This window comes from Berghia stephanieae, chromosome 3 (assembly GCF_034508935.2).
Source record: "Berghia stephanieae isolate SIO BIC M18660-M18661 chromosome 3, UCSD_Bste_1.3, whole genome shotgun sequence".
Taxonomy (NCBI): Eukaryota; Metazoa; Mollusca; class Gastropoda; order Nudibranchia; family Aeolidiidae; genus Berghia; species Berghia stephanieae.
In genome coordinates this window covers 29,758,295-29,778,294 of record NC_088362.1, presented here as the reverse complement: position 1 = coordinate 29,778,294, position 20,000 = coordinate 29,758,295, and the positions used below count along the sequence as shown (strand labels likewise).

General features: G+C 37.6%; 2 protein-coding genes across 2 annotated transcripts in view; both read left to right on the top strand.

The window, feature by feature from the left end:
- Window positions 1–5,578, top strand: part of LOC144969513 (uncharacterized) — a 22,710-nt gene extending 17,132 nt beyond the window's left edge. Inside the window, exon 7 of the mRNA XM_078908643.1 lies at window positions 5,472–5,578. Within this exon, the coding sequence (XP_078764769.1) occupies window positions 5,472–5,578 (107 nt within the window). The remainder of the gene's footprint in view (window positions 1–5,471) is intronic.
- Window positions 1–20,000, top strand: part of LOC144969195 (uncharacterized) — a 93,537-nt gene that overhangs the window by 27,795 nt on the left and 45,742 nt on the right. The gene's annotated exons all lie outside the window — the stretch shown is intronic.

Sequence of the window (20,000 nt, the reverse complement as noted above, 5' to 3'; positions counted from 1 at the left end):
GACTTTCGCGCCTTTCGCATCCTAATAAGATAAGAGATGTACTTTATTGATCCTTGTATGGAAATTATAATTCTGTATCACAACGCAATACGGTAATGAATAAAATAAATATCAAATGTTAATGAATTAAATAAAAATTGGCAAAAAAAAAAAATTAAAAGTCTTAAAAAGTACAGTGGAACAACAAGCGGATATATTATGGTGACTATGTGTCAATTCTACTTATAATAAGATAAGATAAATCTTAACAACGCCACTTCCACATTATCTCATTCGTCTGTAGTGTTTCAATCATCCAGTTTTGTTGATAAAGAGGAAACCCGAAACGTCCGTTGTCTCTGTTTTCGTATATTAAATTCACGGGAGTACGGACCACTGTACACTACAAGGAAACGGACAGTCACAGCTACCTGCTCTATCGGTCATCCCATCCGGTGAAGTGCAAAGACTCCATCCCATTCAGTCAGATACTCCGCTTGCGGAGACTCTGTCTGGAAGATGATGAATTTGCGCTTCAACGTGATTGCATGCTCGATTTTTTTAGGGCACGGGAACATCCCGAAAGGGTTTTGCTTAAAGCTGTCCGGAAAGCCAGCCTCGTGTCGAGAGAAGCAGCAATGAGGCCTCGCAATGCCAGGAAGCAGGAGACACAGCGTCCCATTTTAGTCCTCATGCATCACCCCCATGCCGATCAAGTGAGGAACATCCTATTGCAGAACTATGGGATCCTACAGGCGGGCGAAGACACCCGCAGAGTTTTCTCAGAACCCCCGTTGGTAGCATATCGACGGGATCGTAACCTGAGGGATCTCCTTGTCAGAAGCCGCCTGGAACCCATACCTAGGGATGGACCTAAAGCCAGATCGTGTATGCGACCCCGATGCAAGACTTGTGGGCACCTGTGGGAGTATGACAGAGTCAGCTTTCCAGACAAGATTTGGGACATCAGGCGGCCGTTTACTTGCACTGACCGTAATCTAGTCTATGCGATTACGTGCTCCCTGTGTGGGATTGCTTACGTTGGTGAGACCGGAAAGAGGCTGGGTGACAGATTCGTGCAGCACTTGCGTGACATATCGAACTGTGCAGACACAGCAGTGGCCAGACACTTCAATCTGCCAGACCGCTGCGATGTACAGTGTGTGCGTGTGTATGTGCTCAGTTTTTGCCATTCGGACACTTCCGCCCGTCGACGTAGGGAAACTCACCTGATCAAGTTGTTGGGAACGCTGACTCCACGCGGACTCAACACCAGGATTGACCACCACTAGATGTTAACGTCACCCATATTCATCACCACTGCTGCTCTCACTTCTGCCACTACAGCTACTGCTGCTGCTACTACTACTACTTCTACTACTTCTACTACTACTACTACTACTACTACTACTACTTCTACTACTACTACTACTACTACTACTACTACTACTACTACTACTACTACTACTAACTACTACTACTACTACTACTATTACTACTACTGCTACTACTAGTACTACTACTGCTACTACTACTACTACTACTACTACTACTACTACTACTACTACTACTACTACTACTACTACTACTACTACTACCACTACTACTACTACGACTACTAGTACTACTACCGTTCATACTACTAAAAGTACAACTCTACCTACCTACCTATCTATCTATCTATCTATCTATCTATCTATCTATCTATCTATATATATATCTATCTATCTATCTATCTAACTAGCTAGCTAGCTAGCTAGCTCGCTATCTATCTACTGATTATCCACCGATTCATAGTCATCTACCTTCCTAGCTCTCTCTCATTGTGTCCAATCATCCACTTTTTCATCCATTAATATACATATAGACCCAGCTATCACTCGGCTGTTTACTCGCCCTCTCTCACCTCCCCTCCACCCTTTCTCTCTCTCTCTCTCTCTCTCTCTCTCTCTCCCTCTCTCTCTCTCTCTCATTCTTTCTTTCTTTCTTTCTTTGTCCCCCCCTCCCTCTTTCTCCCTCCCCCCCTCTCTCTCTCTCTCTCTCTGATTCCCCCTCTCTACCGGTCCGCCTCAAACCAACCCCCCCTCCCCGCCCCTTTTTTTTTTTTTTAAATTTTTATTTTAATTTTTTTTCTTTTATTAATTTCTCTCTCTCTCTCTCTCTCTCTCTCTCTCTCTCTCTCTCTCTCTCTCTCCCCTCTTTTCTGACCATCTACCTATCTATCTGCCTATCCATCTATCTATTTATTGGTGTATTCCACTTTACTATCGCATCGTTCCTTCGCGAAGATTCGACCTTCGCTCATCCAACAACCCCCCCCCCCACCTCCGCCGTGACCCTTTCACCTCGCCCCCTCCACCCCCCCCTACTGTTCCACTACAGCGTTCTACTACTACTACTACTATTACTACTACTACTACTACTACTACTACTACTACTACTACTACTACTACTACAACTACTACTACTACTACTACTACTACTACTACTACTACTACTACTACTACTACTACTACCAATATGTCTTTTATCTTCCATTATAGTCTGGAAAGTTCTGTTCCCTGACGCTGACCACCCTTTCCGTAAAACAGGGGACAAATCAAATCTTTTTTTTTAGCTTGGGCGACCGAATAGTTTTTGCAATGTCATAAAAGAAAGTTAGCTCAGGATAGAGAGGATGGAAACGGTTTGTCTGTGGCCTATATCTGAACCCAGGGTATTCATCATAGCTTGTCGCTCCAATACCGAACTAACTCTCCAGCATCTCTGGAGCAGACTCTTAGGTCATGGTCAGTGCAGCTGGGCCCATCCTGGCATTCCCTAAGGATGTGCTTCATCATCTGCTCTGGGCATCCGCATATGTACACAAGCTAGTCTCAGACAGCCCCACTTCTTCATGCTTCCAGCTGTTCTCACAATTTTTTCCCGAACTATGTTCAGTGTTACCCACGCACAACATGACCCAGGGTGAAAAGCGCAATCATGATGATGAATTGATATAACAACTAATTCTCTTTCTTTATTTTTTTTTATCTAACCCCCCCCCCCCCCTCACCATGCAGTCAATCCGGCCCAACCCTACATAGACATATCACAACACAGATCCCTCCCCATATATATATATATATATATATTCTATTCGTACCATATTGGTATCCAACACGTTCAATATATATATATATATATATATATATATATATATATATATATATATATAATCGTGTTGGATACAAATATGGTACGAATAGTGCTCGACATGTAGCAATGGAGCGAATTATTATTTTAATATTTACCACACAGTCCTGACGATGGCTAAAAAGGCCTGAAACATCGATGTAGACTGACACCAACGGTGTGGTAAATATTAAAATAATATATATATATATATATTATATATATATATATATATATTATATATATATACTAGTAAAAAGCCCGCAATTTCGCGGGGAAAGTACTATTTTCATTCGATACTGTACTCACCATCATTTAATGAGGGCAGATTGGTAAACAACGTTGTCTGTGTAATTTGGTATATCTTCGGTTGATTTTTCTGTGTGGCCCAATAATATATTTAATAATATATTCCCTCAACTAACCCCAAGAAAAAATTAAACCTAGTACCTTTAATTAACCCTAATAGGAAAAACAAACACCCTAGCAATTTAATAAGACTTATGACTAACCCTAATAGGAAAAAAAATTATCCGATCTCGAGCTAACCCTAATAGAAAAAATCATGACAAATTGAATAAATAAACGCCTGACAAAAGATCAAAGGTGAAAATACAAATTTAAAGAATACTGGGGATGTAGGAGCTTTCGGAATGTCTCCCCTTTATTTAACTTATGGAAAAGCAAACACCCTAGCACCTTTAAAAAGACTTATGACTAACCTCTCGAGCTAACCCTAATAGAAAAAAACAACTCTCGGACTGCTTTGCACTACATTTCAACTTTCATTACTTAACAAATCAAAATGGCGGCCGAAAATCAAAACAATGGTCAAATTAGGAAATTTTAAACTGTCACAAATCTATCAAGGTTCGTTCTAGAGTTTTTAAAATACTTCTATATAATGACAAATTGAATAAATAAATGCCTGACAAAATATCAACGGTGAAAATACAAATTTAAAGAATACTGGTGATGTAGGAGCTTTCGGAATGTCTCCCCTTTACTTAACTTTTGGAAAAAACAAACATCCTAGCACCTTTACTAAGACTTATGACTAACCTTAATAGAAAAAGAAATATCCTCCTATCTCGAGCTAACCCTAATAGAAAAAAATGATGACAAATTGAATAAATAAACGCCTGACAAAATATCAACGGTGAAAATACAAATTTAAAGAATACTCGGGATGTAGGAGCTTTCGGAATGTCTCCCCTTTACTTAACTTATGGAAAAACAAACATCCTAGCATCTTTACTAAGACTTATGACTAACCCTAATAGAAAAAAAAATATCCTCCGATCTCAAGCTAACCCTAATAGAAAAAATGATGACAAATTGAATAAAACAACTCTCAGACTGCTTTGCACTACCTTTCAATACTTAACAAATCAAAATAGCGGCCGAAAATCAAAACAATGGTCAGATTAGGAAATTTTAAACTTTCACAAATCTATCAATGTTTGTTCTAGAGTTTTTAAAATACTTCTATATAATGACAAATTGAATAAATAAATGCCTGACAAAATATCAACGGTAAAAATACAAATTTAAAGAATACTGGAGATGTAGGAGCTTTCGGAATGTCTCCCCTTTACTAACCCTAATAGTAAAAAAAGAATCAAAATGGCGACTGAAATACCTTCATGTGATCAAGTGAATAATATCACTATGAATGCCACGATTTGCTGAAAAATGCCAACACCCACACACACATGTATACACCATACACAACACACGCACACAAACACACACACACACACGCGCGCATTCACACACAAACATACACGCAATTAGGACATACTACTACTACTACTACTACTACTACTACTACTACTACTACTACTACTACTACTACTACATAACAACACTGATCACCGCTAAATCAACAACGGAAGTAATAATAATACTTGATGTCATAAATAGATGACGCAAATTGACAACGTTTTACAGTGTCAAAATTAGTTGATTATGAGGGTCTATTAGTGTCGTCGGTACATATTTTATGATATCTGTTTGACTCAACGAACTTTCAAACTGACTTTAAATTATAAAAGGAAATCAAGTTATCTGTTTATATATCTGTAAAAAGTACATTTCTAATTTTCAAATCTTTCAGTAGAGTTGTGCGCCGTATCAATTTTTTGACTCAAATAAGCACAATGTTCTCCACAATGCTATATTTTTTAAAGAAAGGATATATATATATATATATATATATATATATATATATATATATATATATATATATTGTGTGTGTGTGTGTGTGTGTGTGTATGTGTCTGTGTGTTTAATTATATTAGTATTTCTATATTCAGCTGACCAAGCCAAAGACTCGGGCAATATCCAAGCTGTGTCAACATGGATTCCTCTGGTTTTCATTAGTATCTCCCTTCTGTTCACTTCATCAATAGTTTCTACATAATGTAAGTTTAACTACAATAGAAGAAAAAATAATATACAAAACCAACTTCCTCGCCCCCTCATTACCATCATCAATCCTGCACCGTCTGTGTCTGGTCCTTTAGATAACAGGAAGGAATCGCCAGCGTGCCCGGTCTTTTGCTGCATAGGATACCTGTAGATCCCATGCCCCCCTCATTACCATCATCAATCATGCACCGCCTGGTCCTTTAGATAACAGGAAGGAATCGCCAGCGTGCCCGGTCTTTTGCTGCATAGGATACCTGCAGATCCCATTCCCCCCTCATTACCATCATCAATCATGCACCGTCTGGTCCTTTAGATAACAGGAAGGAATCGCCAGCGTCCTCGGTCTTTTGTTGCATATGATACCTGCAGATCCCATTCCCCCCTCATTACCATCATCAATCATGCACCGTCTGGTCCTTTAGATAACAGGAAGGAATCGCCAGCGTCCTCGGTCTTTTGCTGCATAGGTTACCTGCAGATCCCCTGCTCCCCTCATTACCATCATCAATCATGCACCGTCTGGTCCTTTAGATAACAGGAAGGAATCGCCGGCGTCCTCGGTCTTTTGCTGCATAGGTTACCTGCAGATCCCCTGCTCCCCTCAATACCACCATCAATCCTCCCTGCATCGCCGTGTTTGTCCTTTAGATAACAGCAGCTATGTGTCGCTATGTGGTCTAGTGGATCGGAAGGTCCTGGGTTCGTGCCTCGCTCGGCGCATAGTTGAGTCTTTACTCACATTATCTCACCGTACTCAGGTGTAAAATGAGTACCTGGCCGTTAACAACGTTGTCTGTCGAAAAAAATGTAATGTACGGGCGTCATGTCTCGTTCTATACATGTTACGTGTTGTTGTTGGCTAGGGACCCCCTTGTAAAGCACTTTGAGCACGTTTAGTGGCTATTGGGCTATATAAAAGCTCAAGTTTTTATATAAAAGCTCAAAGCTGAAGGAATCGCCAGTTTCCTCGGGATTTTGCTGCATAGGATGCCTGCAGACTCCATGTCCCCTTCATCACCGCCACCATTACTTACTCCGCATTCTGGTGTTTGAGACAACAGCGAGGGATCGCTAATGTCCTCGTTCTTGTCCTGCATAGGTCGTCTGCATACTCCTTGCCCTCCACCCCCACCCCCACCCCCTTCATTTTACGATCAATCCTCTCTTTACCCTCTGCTGATTGAGACACCAACAAGGGATCGCCAATGTCTTCGGTCTTTTGCTTAATAGATTGCCAGCAGACCCCTGTCCAATACTCCACCAACAATACATTCGGACTTAATTCTTTCCCCTTGATAGAGGGTAAATTAGGTCCTAAAATTACTTTTTTTTACCTTGAGCTTTTATATAGCGTCTCCTACTTGAAAACCTTCTTCGCCGACCAAGAGGAAATGTTACAAACTTTCATTAACATTAATTTTAAAATCCAAAGATCAGCGGACAGTTTTTTTTTTACTTTAGAAAGTTACATTTCATTCAAGGACGAGGGACGCATGCGCACAACCAACATGACGTTCTCTCTCTAATAACTTTTCCGCCAGTGACGTCACAGACTATGGGTGACGTCCAATCAAGGGACACTACTCTTCAGAAAATGGGGCAGCGTGACTCATCGGTACGGTCTTCGCTCCTTACCCAAAAGGTACCGAATTCGAATACCCGCTGCGCTGTGTGTCCTTGAACAAGTCACCTCGCCCTAGCTCAGTTTGCGCCGCTGCAGTTAGGCTGACGCCTGGGTTATTCAGTCTTCCCTTGGAATAGACCCTAAAGACAAATTTACCCTTGGGGATAGATAAAGGGAATTTTATTTTTTTATTTTATTTTAAATGTATATAATCATTCAATGTGTTGTTTAAAACTGTATTATATAGGATTAGTTCAAACGGTAAAGATTAAATCTATAGTTAAAATTACCAGTCTAAAGTTTATTATAACATATTTTATAGGGAATGAGATTGGCGGAAGAGTAGTGTCCCTTGATTGGACGTCACCCATAGTCTGTGACGTCACCGGCGGAAAAGTTATTAGAGAGAGAACGTCATGTTGGTTGTGCGCATGCGTCTCTCGTCCTTGAATGAAATGTAACTTTCTAAAGTAAAAAAACAAACTGATATCTACCATTTCTAAACTGTTTTAAATCACATTTTTGGCATTTAGTTTAAACGTGTCACAATACCAAATGTAGACGTCGAACCACATTCTTTAAATACGAGCAGGAAGAGATGATGGTGAAGAAGAAGAAGAAGAAGAAGAAGAAGAAGAAGAAGAAGAAGAAGAAGAAGAAGAAGAAGAAGAAGAAGAAGAAGAAGAAGAAGAAGAAGAAGAAGAAGAAGAAGAGGAAGAAGAAGAAAAAGAAGAAGAAGAAGAAGAAGAAGAAGAAGAAGAAGAAGAGAGAAGAAGAAGAAGAAGAAGAAGAAGAAGAAGAAGAAGAAGAAAAAAGGAAGAAGCAGAAGAAGAAGAAGAAAAAGAAGAAGAAGAAGAAGAAGAAGAAGAAGAAGAAGAAGAAGAAGAAGAAGAAGAAGAAGAAGAAGAAGAAGAAGAAAAGAAGAAGAAGATCAACAACAACAACAACAACAACAACAACAACAACAACAACAACAACAACAACAAGAACAAGAAGAAGAACAAGAAGAAGAACAAGAAGAAGAAGAAGAAGAACAAGAAGAAGAAGCAGAAGAAGAAGAAGAAGAAGAAGAAGAAGAAGAAGAAGAAGAAGAAGAAGAAGAAGAAGAAGAAGAAGAAGAAGAAGAAGAAGAGAAGAAAACAACAACAACAACAACAACAACAACAACAGCAAAAGAAGAAGAAGAAGAAGAAGAAGAAGAAGAAGAAGAAGAAGAAAGAAGAAGAAGAAGAAGAAGAAGAAGAAGAAGAAGAAGAAGAAGAAGAAGAAGAAGAAGAAGAAGAAGAAGAAGAAGAAGAAGAAGAAGAAGAAGAAGAAGAAGAAGAAGAAGAAGAAGAAGAAGAAGAAGAAGAAGAAGAAGAAGAAGAAGAAGAAGAAGAAGAAGAAGAAGAAGAAGAAGAAGAAGAAGAAGAAGAAGAAGAAGAAGAAGAAGAGAAGAAGAAGAAGAAGAAAGAAGAAGAAGAAGAGAAGAAGAAAGAAGAAGAAGAAGAAGAAGAAGAAGAAGAAGAAGAAGAAGAAGAAGAAGAAGAAGAAGAAGAAGAAGAAGAAGAAGAAGAAGAAGAAGAAGAAGAAGAAGAAGAAGAACAACAACAACAACAAGAAGAAGAAGAAGAAGAAGAACAAGAAGAAGAAGAAGAAGAAGAAGAAGAAGAAGAAGAAGAAGAAGAAGAAGAAGAAGAAGAACAAGAAGAAGAAGAAGAAGAAGAAGAAGAAGAAGAAGAAGAAGAAGAAGAAGAAGAAGAAGAAGAAGAAGAAGAAGAAGAAGAAGAAGAAGAAGAAGAAAGAGAGAAGAAGAAGAAGAAGAAGAAGAAGAAGAAGAAGAAGAAGAAGAAGAAGAAGAAGAAGAAGAAGAAGAAGAAGAAGAAGAAGAAGAAGAAGAAGAAGAAGAAGAAGAAGAAGAAGAAAGAAGAAGAAGAAGAAGAAGAAAGAAGAAGAAGAAGAGAAGAAGAAGAAGAAGAAGAAGAAGAAGAAGAAGAAGAAGAAGAAGAAGAAAGAGAAGAAGAAGAAGAAGAAGAAGAAGAAGAAGAAGAAGAAGAAGAAGAAGAAGAAAAGAAGAGAAGAAGAAGAAGAAGAAGAAGAAGAAGAAAAGAGAAAGAAGAAGAGAAGAAGAAAAGAAGAAGAAGAAAGAAGAAGAAGAAGAAGAAGAAGAAGAAGAAGAAGAGAAGAAGAAGAAGAAGAAGAAGAAGAAGAAGAAGAAGAAGAAGAAGAAGAAGAAGAAAGAAGAAGAAAAAAATAAATGACTTTAATGAATTGAGCAAAGTTTGACTCTTAACATTGAAAATATTAAAAATTTAAATCTCCGACCATTTTGATATACAACTCAATTTTCTTCATCCTGTTCATTTCAGCATAATACCAGAGTGACGCGGTGGGTCACATTTTAAAAATATCTATTATATCCTATTCTTCCTCTTTCAGCTTATCCCGCATTTTGCAGGGTTGCCATAATGAATGCCACATCTCCGTGCATCTCGGCTCATACCTTCGTCTTCCTCCAGGCCCAGTTCTTTAATATCGTGCTTTACCCTATCCAACCATCGAGTCTTGGGGCATCCCTTTTTTCCTATTAAATCCTCTAATAGTGCTATAGGTTAATTTTGAATGTTTTTCTTAGCTTGATAAATTTCTACTTATTTTTTTAAAAACATCTTTTCCTTATAGGAAAATACAGACGAGCAAATGATACATCAATGACTGAACCCGCCATTGTTGAGACCTCTACGAGTACTGCCTTGTATTTCAAGCAGATATTGATAATGATGATGATGATGATGATGATGATGATGGTGATGATGATGATGATGGTGATGATGATGATGATGCTGATGGTGGTGGTGATGATGGTAGTGGTGGTGATGATGATGATGATGATGATGATTATGATGGTGATGATGATGATGATGATGATGATGGTGATGATGATGATGATGATGATGATGATGATGATGATGATAATGACGATGATGATAATGATGATGATGATGATGATGATGATGATGATGATGATGATGATGATGATGATGATAGTGGTGGTGATGATGGTAATGGTGGTGATGACGATTATGATAATGATGATGATGATGATGATGATGATGATGATGATGGTGATGATGATGATGATGATGATGATGATGATGATAATGATGCTGATAATGATAATGATGTTGAGGCCTTTACGAGTACTACTTTTTACTAAGCAGATGATGATAATGATGACAGCGATGATGGTGCTGATGATGAAGATAATGATAATTATATTGACAATGTATGTTTTTGGCAAGTGTCCTTTGGACCTAGCTCAGTCTAATAAATAATTTTTTTTTCGATAATCTATATTAAAATAATATGTGAGGCTCTTTAGCAAAAGGAACCTCATGTTGCCTTGAAACACTTTCGATTTATAACGAATAAAAGTTGTGATGGCGCTTTCAAATCAAAATAAAATGTGATTTCGAAATAATATTATTAATTTCTGCATACCTAAACAAAATTTACTATTCATACATTCTAATTTATTATTATTTTTGAGGAAACTCAAATAGTGTGGGGGTTCCGATAGCTCAGTTGGTAGAGCACTCGCTTCACGCGCATAGGGACCCAGATCGATCCCTGGTGCAGTCGAGATTTTTTTCTGACCCCCACCCCTGTCTACCCAGCAGTGAATGGGTAGATGAAAGTACTTTGCGATAGATAGCGTCCTATCCAAAGGATAGCAAGCAATTGCTATTGCCGTTTTACGCTATAGAAAACGGGATGAACTCCGGGTCCATTTACCGAATGGCTCTGAAGGACTACTATTTTTTAAATGGTGAAAGAGAATAAATATAATTACGTGCCGATTTGCTCAAAATCACTTTTCTACATACTATAATCTGGTTTAAATGAGCATTACATACATTTTTTCCTATAATATGCAATGCGTTGTTGAAAGTTTTCTAATATTTTACATAATAAAAAATAATTACCATAAAATACGTGATGTGGGACATTTTGTAAGAGCACCATAAATATGTTATGATGAAGAGAGAAAGAAAGAAAGGGAGAGAGAGAGAGAGAGAGCATTATTACTAATTGCCGTCCGGAGCAGAACGAGGAGCTTTCGGAAGGACTTCCTTTCGGACGACTTCTGGAAAGCTTCGTACAGGTCTGAGGGCCTCCGGATGGCTTGAGAATGCTTTAGATGACCTTCGGACGACTTTCCTGGGCCGCCGGACGGCTCCGGACGGCAATTAGGACCGCAAGCGGCCAACCAATGGAATCACTTGTTTCATTGAGTTCTACTAACGACAACTGACTAGACGCTCCACAAACCTTAACAATGCCGTCAAACTGTAAGTCTTAGAGGTTCTAGTGTCAGGCTATATTATGTTAACGACGGATACGGTCAATTAGATCTCAATTAGTACAATGACATTTACAAAGCAGGCTGCAATTCAAAGTTTCCTTCATGTATTTGCATCGTAAATGGGAACATTTTTGTTTACATGAACATTTTATGTCCATACGGAATACATCTTTGACCTCAGGCAATGTGGTCCAAACAGGACTATCACAACTTTCCGTCCATCTGTAATTGTTTGTATTTTCATTAGGCATCAACGCCCTATTGGCTGTGGCCCAAATGCTTGCCTGAAAAATAGATGTTGATGTAGAGCATCACTTGTTCAAAGGATTCTGTCAACGTTTTTTGTTTTGTGGCTAAAAATATTTATCCTTTGTAAAGTCGGCATACAAAATTTACAACGGGGATTTTGGGGTATGTGAAAATGAGCATCCACAATCTTTGAAAATTCATGAGTAACAGGAGCCATTGGGGCTTTAGTAAGAATATTCCAACATGAACGCTTCCCTCTACATTTGAAAGCAGATGTATTGTCACAACCTGTCAATGCATGGACGAATGCAAGGGATTTGCAAGTCTCTTGGCCAAGATTTGCGGCAATGCTGTTCAAATTTATTGCTTTCCTTGATTTTCCTGAATAAAAATAAATCCAAATATCAGCTGCTGGATTTGCTGCGATTATATGATGATGATTGGCCAAGAGGATGACTAAGACATCGGTGTCTCCGGTCTGTATAAGGCCGAGTGATTTTGTTTGAAGGGCGTGTAAAATATAGACCAATATGTGGGTATCTGCTTCTTCGTGATTGCATTGCCATATCGGAATCTCATTTCCTAAATGCTTTACAAAATCATCCTCTGTGATGTACAGTCCTTTCCCTTCTATGAAATTCTCCATCGCAAGCCTGCTGGACAGATACTTGAAGAGCTCTTTTTATTGTCCGCATTCATCAAAAACTGATGCCAGTCTCCCAGAACTTTGACTAACCTTGTCACACGTTGCCGACTGAAATAACCGCGTTTTTCTCAAGTTATTTCTATTATGGACATCGGAAATAACGATCCCAAACAACATCTACTCTTGATGCCCAATCCACTTCATGCAACATTTGTGGTAAAAAGACTTTTTCAAAATATTTTTCAAATGTTTCTATTCTCCTTTGGTTGTTTTTCCTGACACGTATGAATTAGAAATCCGCCGTCCAATACGATAAAGTCGTAAATTCTTGGATATTATATTGGCTCATCATCAAACGTTGTCGTAGAATCCATCAAACATCTCAAGAGATCCAATTTGGGACATGCTTGTAGTATTCCTCCGGATGATAAAGCGGGCGGAAAGCTTGATAATTCATATTTTAAAAATTCTTTTAGATCTCCACCCTGGCTGTCCAAAATTAGAAATGTTTTCCCAAAAAGCTCTGCGTGTTGCTTGAAATGTTCTAATTTCAGTTTCACTGGGGTTTTTTTCTTGACCTTTGTTTCCTTGTAAAATTGTATATTGCTTTTCTTGATTGGTGCTGATAATGTTGTGTCCCTCGAGTCTAGGACACATTTTTGGTTAGCAGTGAATTGTATCTGCCCCAGCGATTCAATGAGATATACTGATTTTGCTGACTGAGTTCAGCTGCTCTTCAAATGGATTGCCATTCATAAAGACAGCATCGATCAAATCCCTTACATGACGAAGGAATCTTCTCCGAGACGCACCACCCTCTTCACGATGTGGCAGTTCTTCGAGATCATAATGAATTCCCTCAGATTCTTCAACAGCTTTACAAATTTCTGGGCCAGCCACCATCCACCTTTCCAACATTTGAGGATTTTCCGTCAGGTCAATGACTCTACCAACACCTTTGATTTTTTGTTCATCTGCTCATGTGCGTGATCTATAGGTATTGAAGATGATGGTGACTGCTTCTGTTAATAACACATCGCCCCAATTGGAATTCTGCCATTACTCCATGTGGTAGGTTTTCCAAATCTCGAATGAATACTGGAATCCATCTTGCGTAGTTCTGATACAAAAAAAACAGATGCACTAATCATTATGTTGAACTTTCGTTCACTGTTAGCCCGAATGAACAGAAATATGTATCTCTGGTACTTCAGAATCAGTGACCAGAATTTGAAGGTGGGATACATATTTCTTTGACATTGTTCAAATCCATTCTCTCTTTTCCACTGATGTTCTATTTTCAGCATATGCTTGTTTCCTTAATATGTCCAAGACGGCATTAGTGACTTGGTGTGCATATCTTGTTCTCATCATATTTGCCGCTTTGAGAAATGACGTTGCTGCTGCCAAAGAGTTGTCACTAGTAGCCTGGCAATCGTACACATTGTGAGAAATGTTCCCAAAACGGTGTATAGCAATTCTTATACACAAATAAAAGTGTTTTTCTTCTGTTCGTTAAATGTAGAAGACCTCGATTTGAACATTCCTGACCTCGGATGACCTTCATTTTGTGTAATAACAATTCTATTTCACCAAAATGTTCTCAAAGACATTAACGCTAGAAATTATGCAGAAAAATAAACTTTTGCACGAATGTTTACCAACTGCAGGGATATTTTTACTAGAACATGACTCCATTATAAAGGGGAGATAACAATCAAACATTGTTTTAAATGCTTAAATCTTTACACGTATGGCACGTATATCCTAAAAGCAAACTCTAACTTCAAGTAGTATAAAATAAAGCGTGATTCACGAGTTATTTTATAAAGAATATATTTTGGCATCTACACTCAAATAAAGAGCCGTAATTCGTAAAAATTGAGAGGAATCTTCACAAAACTTTGTATTAAAATTGTTGAACAGAAATGAACGTTTTTCTGTTCTTTAAGATATTATGAAATATCAATAGTTTACAAGTAATTTTTGTTTAATGTAGTTCACAGCAAATTGAACTTAAGTGACCTATGGATGACCTTCAAATGACAGAAATGAAATTCCAATCGACGAATTATTTTTCAAATATATTAAACTTAGCAATCATGCCAAAAAATAAACCTTTGCATTGATGTGAAACAACTCCATTTCTATATTCCCCCACAAGAACATGAACCCCTTTTAAAGCAAAGGGCAATAACTCAATCAAACCTTGTTCAATTTACTTGTAACTTGACATCACTAACATCATAATAAGCAAATTTTATTCTTTGAGTTGTATACAATAAAGCGTGTTTTACAAGTTACTTTAAAACGATGAATCTCTTTATTTCATCAAGAATTCAAATCAAGGGCAATAACTCATACATGTTGAGAGGTATTTCTCCAAAACTGTGTATGAAGATTATTCATTACAAATGAAAATCTTTTTGTTTTTCGAGATGTTTTAAAATAGCAATAGTTTACAAGTAATTAAATGTTAAAGAACCTGACTTCACTTAAAATTTTACTGACCTCTGAATGACCTTCAAGCGGTCGAATCAACATTCCAAAGGATCAAAAAATTTTCTAAGATATTAAGCTTTCGTGCTGTGAAGAAAACTAAGCTTTTACATGAAAGTGAAACGCGACGAGTTTTTTTTTTCACTAGGCGGCGACTCTACTAACATGTTTATTCCTATTTTTGTTACAAATTATGGAGACCTTCGATTATTGACGTCATTCGTTTTTGTCAATTATGCTGATGTATTTGAATAAAAACAACTGTTCATTTCCTTTAGTGTTAAGAAATGCAAACGGTTACCATTGGCATAACCCATAAGAAGTAATCATTTTTATGTGTATGATTATTTCCCAAGCTATCGCAATCAGTCTTTATAATTGATTGCTTAAAAATGATTATTTTATGGTCTGTCCATTGTTGTAATGGATAAAGGTAGGTCCTGATTCAGTTGCTATTTTATCCTCATAGTCTGGATTAGAAGAGGGTTTTGCCTCAAAAAAAGGTGAAAAATTATAAAACCAAACCGAAAGGAAACGAAAAAAGAAAATACAAAGCAAAGCAAAAAAAAAAACAACAAAAAAACCCAAAAAAACCAAAAAAACAACAAAACTTTTGGGAGATCTTCCTCGCATTCCTCGAGGTAGCTTCACTTTATATTGTTATTTTAACCGTGGATCTGTTTATTTATTCAATTTGTCAAATTTTGTAGCATTTTAAAAGCTGTAGACTAGACTAATAGTAAAAACAAACAACCTATCACCTTTAGTAAGACTTATAACTGACCATAATAGAAAAAAAATCCTCCGACCTCGAGCTAACCCAAATAGAAAAATAAAACCATGGACTGCTTCGCACTACCTTTCAATACTTCAAAAATCAAAATGGCGGCCGAGAATCAAAACAATGATCAAATTAGGAAATTTTAAACTTTCACAAATCTATCAAGGTTTCTGGAGTTTTTAAAATGCTTCTATTTGATGACAAAATGAGTAAATAAACGCCTGACAAAAGATCCACGGTGAAAATACAAATTGAAAGAAATGCTAGCGCTAGGAGCTTTCGGAAGGTCTCCCTTCACTACCCATTGTCGTTGACGCATTGAAAGGTAATGCAGAGCAGTCCTGATTATTTTATTTTTTCTGTTAGGTTTATCTCGCGGTTCGACGGGTTTTTTCTCTCTTTGATAATTAGTAGTTATAGGTCGTGGTAAAGGTCCTAGGGTATTTTTTTTCTCTTTTCTAATTAGTATTTATAGGTCGTAGTAAAGGTCCTAGGGTATTTTTTTCTCTTTTATAATTAGTATTTATAGGTCGTGGTAAAGGTCCTAGGGTATTTTTTTTTCTCTTTTCTAATTAGTATTTATAGGTCGTAGTAAAGGTCCTATCTTTTATAATTAGTAATTATAGGTCGTAGTAAAGGTCCTAGGGTATTTTTTTTCTCTTTTATAATTAGTAGTTATAGCACGTAGTAAAGATCCTAGGTTTTTTTTTTGTCTAATAGGATTAGATTATGGTACTAGATTTTTTTTTCTTATAAGGTTACTTTTAATGTTTCCCTTAGTTCGAGGATGGTGCGGAAGGCTTCCGTTATTATTATTATTATTATTATTATTATTATTATTATTATTATTATTATTATTATTATTATTATTATTATTATTATTATTATTATTATTATCTTTATTATTATTATTATTATTATTATTATTATTATTATTATTATTATTATTATTATTATTATTATTATTATTACTATTATTATTATTATTATTATTATTATTATTATCATTATTATTATTATTTATTATTATTATTATTATTATTATTATTATTATTATTATTACTTTTATATATCGCTTTTCGTTTGTCTTTACCCCGCAGGTTATATGCTCGTGAACACTGAAATCCAAATATTATGGAATAAGAGTATATGTATCCTGGTTCTTAATGTCTTCCTTTTTCTGCCAACTTGTGACCCAAGGAACCAATAGCAGTGGAGTCGGGTATGTCATCAAATCATTGTCGCCATCATCATCATCATCATCATCATCATCATCATCATCATCATCATCATCATCATCGTCACCATCATATTCATCATCATCGTCGCCGTCGTCATCATCATCGTCGCTGTCACCAATTTCATCGTCGCCGTCATCATTATTATCATCATCATCATTATAATCATCATCATCACATCCTCCCCTTCCTCCTCCTCCTCCTCCTCCTCCTCCTCCTCCTCCTCCTCCTCCTCCTCCTCCTCATCATCATCATCATCATCATCATCATCATCCTCATCATCATCATTTTCTTATTCAACACGTTCAAAGCATAATTCAACGATTACGTTTTTACTAAGAAATAATAAGGTTTTCCAATGGGAGTGGTGGACTAATATACGATTCTTACACTCTTGCTTTTTGGAATTCCTGACACATCCCACCCGCTGCACGAGCTTGCGAGTGCGCGTTGGGAACAAAGTTCGAATTCCAAATGCAAGAGCGTAAGAAATATTTTATTCTATCTCTCAATCGATTCCAATTTCGTCATCTCTGAGTAAAAGACATTTTCAAAAATACTTAAATGATACTTCATTTTTTCAAAAATATTTAATTTTAGTGAAATTTAACGATTTATAATCTGACGTCACAAATTATTATTGTAAACTTGATATCATTACCCGTTACTACTTAGGGAGAAATTACATCCTTCCGCCACGACATCATAAGATCCCGTCACCTAGTCATTCCATGAAGGAATATAGATAATCCACCAAACAGGAAGTCTGATATCACCAGAAATCACCCATGTTGTCCAAGTGAGCAAATTGGGGGTTATTAATCTTGCCATTGGAAAAAAAACCGGAAGTGCCTGAAGCGGTGCTCGAACCCGGGACCATCCGGATTACAGTGCAATGCCTCCACCACTCGACCACTTCGGTCACATATAAGGAAGTTGGGTGGAATAGTTGAATTTATTTAGTAGCTGGTTCTCCCGACGTAAAACCGCATTGAGGCGAAGGGTCACATAATCTGACCAATTGAACCAATTTGATAAAGAGTCTAAAGATGAAGGGAATTGGGCTTTGAATTGGCAATAAGGACAATTATTAGAAAGTTGATTTCCTTTTTTTGTTGTTAAAATTTAAAATGAGCTTTTATATAGAGCAATATCCACTAAACGTGCTCAATGCGTTTTACAAGGGATTCCTGGCCAACAGCAACGCGTAATATGTAGAACGAAACATGACGCTGTTAGGCGATATTACAATTTTTTCGGACAGAGACAATAACGCTGTTAACGGCCAGGTACTCATTTTACACCTGAGTACGATGGGATAATGTAAGTAAAGAGCATTTTCCAAGGACTCAACTATGCGCCGAGAAAGGCTCGAACCCATGACCTTCCGATCCGAAAGCGAGTGTCATACCACAAGACCACATATCCACACAATTGTTATTGTTGTGGTGGAAGTTGACGCAAGAAAACCTGATTTCTCCAATGGGGTCCTTTCCGTTAACACTGAGTTTACGAGATAAGCTTAAAATTCAAATCTAAACACATTAGGTTCACTCCTCACCCCCGCCCTTCCCTTCCCCCCCCCCCCCCACCACACACACACTTGCCGATTTGAGATACTTACTTAATCCTCTTCGGGCCTTGAGGCACATAGGGCATCAACCAGACATCTCCATTTTTTTTGCGACTGGCTGCTTTGGCGATGACTGTTTTCCAGGACGGGCCCTGCTTCCTCTAATTCTTTCTCCATGATCCTTCGCCAGGTTTCCTTGGGTCTTCTCCGCTTTCTCTTCCCATCTGCTGTCCAGTACAGGGCTGTCTTGGGAAGTGACCCTTTTTCCATTCTTGCCACATGACCCAGCCAACGTCATCCTCTTCTTTTTATTTGGCTTTCAATGCTAGTGCAGTCAGCTTTCTTTAATAGATCCACTGTTTTTATTTTTGTAGGCCAAAATAAATTTAAAATTCCTTTTAGACACTTGTTTTGAAAGGTTTCTAGTTTCTGTATTAAGGAGGATGTCATTTTCCAGCTTTCACTTCCTAAAGCAGTACACTTAAAACATTGCTCTTGTATATTTTCAGCTTTGTCTTTCTCATAATTTGCTTTGATTTCCAAAAGTTTTTCAGCATGCCGAAAGCCTGGTTTGCCTTTTGAATTCTGTGCTTGATGTCGTGTTTTGCATTTCCGTCGTCTGTTATTTTGGATCCAAGGTAGGAGAACTCTCTTACCTATCAATTATATGTTCATCTATCCTAATTTCACTGTCATGTTTTGGATTCACCCTCATGTACACAGTCTTATCGAAATTTATTTTCAGTCTAATTTTCGGGACGTTCTTGTGTACTACGTTCAGTTTCTCTGAGGCGTCTCTGTGTGTACTGGAAACTAACGCGATATCATCTGCGTAGTCTATATCTTCCAGAAAGGATGTCAGTGTCCAGCGAATGCCTCTCTTCTTATCATCAATTGTATTTTTCATGAGCCAGTCAAGGGCCAGGATAAAAAGAAGCGGGGAGAGTATGCAGCCTTGTTTTACACCAGTTGTTACACTAAAGCTGTCTGTTAAATTGTTTCCACAGATCACTTGGCATTGGTAGTTGCTGTGCATTGCTTTTATTAAGTTGACCATCTTCATCGGTATACCACAATGGCGGAGCATTTTCACCGGGACTCTCTGGTAAGTTGTCAAAGGCTTTTTTCAAAAATCGACAAAAATGGTGTAGAGGGGACTGTTTCATTCAATGCTTTGCTCCAGGATTTGTCTCAGGGTAAACATGTGGTCACTACATGACTTCCTTTTCTGAACCCTGCTTGCTCTTTTCTAAGAATGTTTTCAATGTGAGGTGAGATTCTTTTCAGAAGGATTCTATTTAAAATTTTGCTCGTTACGGACAGGAGTGTGATTCCACGCCAGTTAGCATAATTTCCCAGGTCTCCTTTCTTGGCTATTTCATGGATGATGCCCGTCTGCCAATCCTCTGGTATTTCTTCCTTTTCCCAAATGTTGGTGAACAGTTTACTGAGAGTTTTT